This window comes from Heterodontus francisci, chromosome 39, assembly GCF_036365525.1.
Source record: "Heterodontus francisci isolate sHetFra1 chromosome 39, sHetFra1.hap1, whole genome shotgun sequence".
Lineage (NCBI taxonomy): Eukaryota > Metazoa > Chordata > Chondrichthyes > Heterodontiformes > Heterodontidae > Heterodontus > Heterodontus francisci.
In genome coordinates this window covers 38,579,659-38,586,779 of record NC_090409.1, presented here as the reverse complement: position 1 = coordinate 38,586,779, position 7,121 = coordinate 38,579,659, and the positions used below count along the sequence as shown (strand labels likewise).

The window sequence follows — 7,121 nt, the reverse complement described above, 5'->3', positions numbered from 1 at the left end:
GGGCCTGTGTGGTTCTCCCCGCTCCCCTGTGATTGGCTGATTTGGATTCCAATGACGTCATTGGACTTGTCGGAAGTGCAACTCCTTGTGTGATGTAAGAGACTAAAGTTAGTCTCATAAAACCGGCAGAGTGAGGAGGCACACTGAGACTGCAGAGCTGAAGCTGACTGGTGAAATTCTCCTTCAAGGCCAACAGACAAAAGGGCAATCGCTTTTCTCTCCTGCCTCTCGGTGAGTGTTTGATTCACAGTTCGAGTTAGATACTTCTCTGCCAGACATCTGACACCTGCCGACAGTTTTCATTTGGGTTTCGTGTGTGAGACACGAGGGATTGTGCAGGGTTTAGTGGGTTGGCTGTGGGATTGCAGAGGACCAGGGAGAACTCGTCCCTTCATCAAAACAGAGACACGGGGATATTTTACATCCATCTGAGAGACAATCTGACCTGAAAGATGGATCTCCGACAGTGCGGCGCTCCCTCAGCACTGACCCTCCGACAGCGCAGCGCTCCCTCAGCACTGACCCTCCGACAGTGCAGCACTCCCTCAGAACTGACCCTCCGACAGTGCGGCACTCCCTCAGTACTGACCCTCCGACACTGCGGCACTCCCTCAGTACTGACCCTCCGACAGCGCGGCACTCCCTCAGTACTGACCCCCCGACAGTGCAGCACTCCCTCAGTACTGACCCTCCGACAGTGCAGCACTCCCTCAGCACTGACCCTCCGACAGTGCGGCACTCCCTCAGTACTGACCATCCGACAGTGCGGCACTCCCTCAGTACTGACCATCCGACAGTGCGGCACTCCCTCAGTACTGACCCTCCGACAGTGCGGCACTCCCTCAGTACTGACCCTCCGACAGCGCGGCACTCCCTCAGTACTGACCCTCCGACAGTGCGGCACTCCCTCAGCACTGACCCTCCGACAGTGCGGCACTCCCTCAGTACTGACCCTCCGACAGTGCGGCACTCCCTCAGTACTGATCCTCCGACAGTGCAGCACTCTCTCTGTGAGTGATTTACTGGATTTTTGTGATTAAGTTGCTGGTGTGGGATTTGAACCCTCCTTTTTCAAGCTTTGAAGTGACCATCCTCCCCAGTGTGAGCCATTCTAACTCCAAGCATTCATCGGCGGTGGTTTCCTGCTTGCTTGGGTTCTCCCGCCCATGCACTGGTGTTTGATCAAAGCTCAACGGGCAATCAAAGCTCCTCCGCCGAGCTGTTCAATTCATTCCGTAGAGTCACACCGCCATCTGTTGGGATATCATTCTCGCTTCACTTCCTGTCATGGCTGCCAGTTCTCCAAAACACTCAAACCGTCCTGTCTGAGGTTAACTCGCGAAAATCACCTTGAACTGGTTCACTTCCTGACAATCTTCTCTTCTTCATTTGCCGATTTCTGTGGAGATAACTCTTGTGTCAGTGTTTGCTGTGACTCTGTTTTTGAGGGGGTGTGAGAGAGAGTGAGTGTGCATGTGTGTGTGAGAGAGTTAGGCTGTGTGTGTGTATGTGTGTGAGGGAGAGAGAGAGTTAGGCTGTGTGTGTGTGAGAGAGAGAGGGAGTTAGGCTGTGTGTGTGTGAGAGAGGGAGTTAGGCTGTGTGTGTGAGAGAGTTAGTTTGAGTGTGAGTGAATGTGAGTTAGTGTGAATTTGTGTTTGTGTTCGTGAGTCTGTGAGTGTGTGTGAGACTTTTTGTGTGAATGTGTCTGTGAGTGTGAGTTTCTGTGGGTATCTCTGTGAGGGTCAGTTTCTGAGTGAGTGTCTCTGTAAGTATGAGTGAGTGTGATTTTGTGAGTGTATCTCTGAGTGTGTGTTTAGTGAATGTGAGTATCTCAGTGAGTGTGAGTGTCTCTGTGAGTGTGAGTTTGTGAGTGTATCTGTGTGTGTGTTTAGTGAATGTGAGTGTCTCTGTGAGTTGTTGTGTGTATCTCTAAGTGTGTGTTTAGTGAATGGGAGTATCTCTCTGAGTGTGAGTGTCTCTGTGAGTGTGAGTTTGTGAGTGTGTGTTTAGTGAATGGGAGTGTCTCTGTGAGTGTGAGTTTGTGAGTGTGTGTTTCGTGAATGGGAGTATCTCTGTGAGTTAGTGAGTGTGAGTTAGTGAGTGTGAGTATCTCTGAGTGTGAGTTAGTGAGTGTGAGTGTGAGGTGGTGAGTGTATCTCTGTGAGTGTGTGTGTTTAGCGAATGTGAGTGTCTCTGAGTTTGTAAGTGTGTGTTTAGTGAATGTATCTCTGTGAGTGTGAGTGTCTCTGAGTGTGAGTTTGTGAGTGTGTGTTAGTGAATGTGAGTATCTGTGTGTGTGTGTGTGTGTGTGTGTGTGTGTGTGTGTGTGTTTAGTGAATGGGAGTGTCTCTGTGAGTGTGAGTTTGTGTGTGTGTGTTTAGTGAATGTGAGTGTGAGTTAGTGAGTGTATCTCTGTGTGTGTGTGTGTGTTTAGTGAGTATGAGTATCTCTGTGAGAATGAGTTGGTGTGAGTATCTCCGAAAGTGAGTTGGTGTATCTCTGTGAGTGTGAGTTGGTGTGAGTATCTCTGTGAGTGTGAGTTGGTGTGGCTCTATGAGTGTGAGTGTATCTCTGTGAGTGTCAGTGTGTGTTTAGTGAGTGTGAGTATCTCTGTGAGTGTGTGTTTAGTGAGTGTGAGTATCTCAGTGAGTGTGAGTTGGTGTGAGTATCTCTGTGAGTGTGAGTTGGTGTGTCTCTGAGTGTGAGGTGGTGAGTGTGTCTTTGTGAGTGTGAGTTGGTGTGAGTATCTCTGTGAGTGTGAGGTGGTGAGTGTGTCTCTGTGAGTGTGAGGTGGTGTATCTCTGTGAGTGTGAGGTGGTGAGTGTGTCTTTGTGAGTGTGAGTTGGTGTGAGTATCTCTGTGAGTGTGAGGTGGTGTGTCTCTGTGAGTGTGAGGTGGTGTATCTCTGTGAGTGTGAGTTGGTGTGTCTCTGTGGGGATGAGACCTGGACTGATTCACTGAATACACTAACTAATTGACTGTTCTTCTCCCTCCCTCTCCCAGTCAGGATGAAGTTGAGTTTATACGTGATTCTGTTCGTCTGTCTGCACCATGTTTGGTCAGGTGAGTATCGCTGAGAATGCGCATCCGCTTTTTCTCCCACTCCCTGCTATCTGCACAGTCTGATCCCACGGCAGTCCTGCACCTGCCCCTTTAAACACCCTCGCCCCGCCCCCCCACCACTGAAGGTGGGAAATCGTTGCTGAGGTCTGTGTTCTGCCACTTCATCCAATCAACCTGTCCATCATGCGTGACAGCGAGCATCGGCGGGCAAATCGACCAAGGGTGGCATCACAACCATGCCCAATCCAGCCTCCCACACACTTGCCCTGCCCGGGGGGTAGGGGGGGGGAGGCGGTGGTGGCTACAGGGCCAGCAGGGGTGTCCCAGCCTCATACACTCCCTAATCCAGAGGGTGCTGAGGCCAGTTCTGACTCCCTCGGCCTTTTCCCTCCTCTTTTTGATCTAGAGGCATTGAAAAGTAGCAAAAAAAATTGACTGGAATGATCCCAGAACTAAGAGGTTATAACTATCAGGAAAGACTGAACAGTCTGGGGCTATTTTCTCTAGGACAGAGAAGGCTGAGGGGTGACCTGATTGAGGGCTTTAAAATGATGAAGGGGGTTTCGAAAGGGTAGACGTAGAGAAGATGTTTCCATTTGTGTGGGTGAGAACAGAGCTCAGGGCCATCAATATCAGACAGTCACTAATAAATCCAATGGGGAATTCAGGAGAAACCTCTTTCCCCAGAGAGAGTGGTGAGAATGTGGAATTCGCTCCCACAGGGAGTGGTTGAGGTGAATAGTATCGATGCATTTAAGGGGAAGCTGGATAAACACACGAGGGAGAAAGGAATAGAGGGATATGGTGAGAGGGTGGGAGGAGGCTCGTGTGGGGCAGAAACACCAGCACGGAGCAGATGGGCCGAGTGGCCTGTTCCTGAGCTGTGGATTCGATTTAACTCGATGTATTTCTGTGTGTTTTTTCAGACTGCCCTCCTGGTTGTATTGTGACAGAACTGGTTGCTGGACGAGCAATTCTACCATGTACGTACAGAGTGAAGGACAACCTCTCGCTGTCAAAGATCTACCTGTATTGGCAACTACCTTCGAAACAAATGGTCTACGTGTTTGACAAGGGGACAAGTCAACCAGCCACGCAGGAAGAGCGGTTCAGGCAGAGGGTCATGGTGTTTGAGAGCGAGTTGGAGAAGGGGAATCTTTCCCTGCAGATCAGTAACGTCAGCGTAGCCGATGAGAATCATTATATCTGTTACCTGTTCAGCACAGAGCCCGAAATGATGAAGATTCATGAGTGTCGTATCCAACTCGACTTAGCTGGTGAGCAGTTGGTTCAGGAGGATGGTTACTCCTCTGAGTGATGGGTCTTCACCCCTCCCTCGGTCTCCCCTCAAAACAACGGGACTCCTCACCGAGAAAGGGGCAACAAATTGGGTATGAGGGCTGCAGCTACTGAGTGACAGTGTGAGGGAGCTGGATTAACATCAGTAGAGATACAGTCAGTAACACAGGGCACTGAGGGAGAGGAGTTACTGAGTGACAGTGTGAGGGAGCTGGATTAACATCAGTAGAGATACAGTCAGTAACACAGGGCACTGAGGGAGAGGGGTTACTGAGTGACAGTGTGAGGGAGCTGGATTAACATCAGTAGAGATACAGTCAGTAACACAAGGCGCTGGGGGAGAGGGGTTACTGAGTGACAGTGTGAGGGAGCTGGATTAACATCAGTAAAGATACAGTCAGTAACACAGGGCGCTGGGAGGAGAGGGGTTACTGAGTGACAGTGTGAGGGAGCTGGATTAACATCAGTAGAGATACAGTCAGTAACACAGGGTGCTGAGGAGAGAGGGGTTACTGAGTGACAGTGTGAGGGAGCTGGATTAACATCAGTAGAGATACAGTCAGTAACACAGGGTGCTGAGGGAGAGGAGTTACTGAGTGACAGTGTGAGGGAACTGGATTAACATCAGTAGAGATACAGTCAGTAACACAGGGCACTGGGGGAGAGGGGTTACTGAGTGACAGTGTGAGGGAGCTGGATTAACATCAGTAAAGATACAGTCAGTAACACAGGGCACTGGGGGAGAGGAGTTACTGAGTGACAGTGCGAGGGAGCTGGATTAACATCAGTAGAGATACAGTCAGTAACACAGGGTGCTGGGGGGGAGAGGAGTTACTGAGTGACAGTGTGAGGGAACTGGATTAACATCAGTAGAGATACAGTCAGTAACACAGGGCACTGGGGGGAGAGGGGTTACTGAGTGACAGTGTGAGGGAGCTGGATTAACATCAGTAGAGATACAGTCAGTAACACAGGGCACTGGGGGAGAGGAGTTACTGAGTGACAGTGCGAGGGAACTGGATTAACATGTGCATTTACAAGAGTGACACAGTTTTCTGTTCCACAGCTCCCTTCAGCACCCCAGTATTATCAGGGCCGGACATGAAAGATATTCGTGCAGGTGAGGCAGTGAATCTCACCTGCCATTCCTCCAGTGGGTATCCACAGCCTGTTGTTAATTGGACGGATGGAAGTGGCAATTCACTGCCTGAACACAGCCAGGTGGAGACGAGAATGGATCCTGATCCTGTCAGTCGACTCTGGAATGTGACCAGTGTCCTGCGTATCATCACAGCCACGAACGGAACCTTCAGGTGTTCTGTCCACAACATCCGTACTAGACAGACCAAGACGTCAGCTGTGTGGATACGTAAGTGTCTTTTTTTATTAAAGGGCCGTTATTTCATCCATTGATTAAACAACCTCGGCGCGGAGTGTTAGCTTAAAGCGTTAGAAACTCCCCATCCCGAGTCAGCAGGTCGAGTCTTCGAGTCTTCACTCCTGGGTGGCACTACTGAGGGAGTGCTGCACTGTTGGAGGGTCAGTACTGAGGAGTGCTGCACTGTCGGAGGGTCCGTACTGAGGGAGTGCTGCACTGTCGGAGGGTCAGTACTGAGGGAGCTGCACTGTCGGAGGGTCCGTACTGAGGGAGTGCTGCACTGTCGGAGGGTCAGTACTGAGGGAGTGCTGCACTATCGGAGGGTCAGTACTGAGGGAGTGCTGCACTGTCGGAGGGTCAGTCCTGAGGGAGTGCTGCACTGTCGGAGGGTCAGTACTGAGGGAGTGCTGCACTGTCGGAGGGTCAGTCCTGAGGGAGTGCTGCACTGTTGGAGGGTCAGTACTGAGGGAGTGCTGCACAGTCGGAGGGTCAGTACTGAGGGAGTGCTGCACTGTCGGAGGGTCAGTACTGAGGGAGTGCTGCACTGTCGGAGGGTCAGTACTGAGGGAGTGCTGCACTGTCGGAGGGATTTTAAAACCCCTCTCAACAGAGTAAAGCTCCCTCTACACTGTCCCCATCAAACACTCCCAGGACAGGTACCACACGGGGGTTAGATACAGAGTAAAGCTCCCTCTGCACTGTCCACATCAAACACTCCCAGGACAGGTACCACACGGGGGTTAGACTTCAGGTCTGTGACCCTTCATCCGAATTGGTGTCCGTGTATTTCATGATGTTTAACGTCAGCAGTTAACACAAACTCTTTAAATCGCAGCTCCATCTGATAATTTCACAGAAACGCAGACGGGCACCCCAAGCCCGAGCTACCTCATCGTAGTCTATGTGTTGGTCGCTGTTGTCGGTTTTTGCTGGTTTGTTAACCATCGTTATCTGTTGGACAAAACGGCGGAATATGTACCGGGGTAAGTCTTAGACAAGGCTGTTAATATGTGACCTAGGAACAGGAGCAGGCCATTCAGCCCTTCAAACCTGTTCTACCATTCACCAAGATCATAACTGATCTGACTGTAATCTCAACCCCATATTCCCGTCTACCCCCGATACCTTTCACCCTTTGCTTATCAAGAATCTATCTACCTCTGCCTTAAAAATATTCAAAGACTCTGCTTCCACTGCCTTTTGAGGAAGAGAATTCCAAAGACTCACAACCCTCTGAGAGACAACATTTCTGCTCATCTCTGTCTTAAACGGGTGACCCCTTATTTTTAAACAGTGACCCCTAGTTCTAGATTCTCCACAAGGGGAAACATCCTTTCCACAGCCACCCTGTCAAGACCCCTCAGGATCTTATATGTTTCAA

At 50.4% G+C, this 7,121-nt stretch overlaps 1 protein-coding gene across 1 annotated transcript; it reads left to right on the top strand.

The window, feature by feature from the left end:
• The first annotated feature begins 1,284 nt into the window (after positions 1-1,284).
• LOC137352665 (CD276 antigen-like) lies at positions 1,285-6,761 on the top strand. Its single transcript, XM_068018371.1, has 5 exons — positions 1,285-1,330; positions 3,008-3,063; positions 3,990-4,340; positions 5,429-5,731; positions 6,576-6,761. Exons 2-5 carry the CDS (start codon positions 3,009-3,011, stop codon positions 6,725-6,727), a joined length of 861 nt encoding a protein of 286 aa, XP_067874472.1. The 5' UTR covers positions 1,285-1,330; position 3,008; the 3' UTR covers positions 6,728-6,761.
• Positions 6,762-7,121: the final 360 nt, after the last annotated feature.

Bases quoted from the DNA above. Each gene is read 5' to 3' on its own strand.
- LOC137352665 (XM_068018371.1), top strand. From the start codon at position 3,009: ATGAAGTTGAGTTTATACGTGATTCTGTTCGTCTGTCTGCACCATGTT. The intron at 3,064-3,989 runs GTGAGTATCGCT...GTGTTTTTTCAG, and splicing joins TCTGCACCATGTTTGGTCAG to ACTGCCCTCCTGGTTGTATT. The intron at 4,341-5,428 runs GTGAGCAGTTGG...TCTGTTCCACAG, and splicing joins TATCCAACTCGACTTAGCTG to CTCCCTTCAGCACCCCAGTA.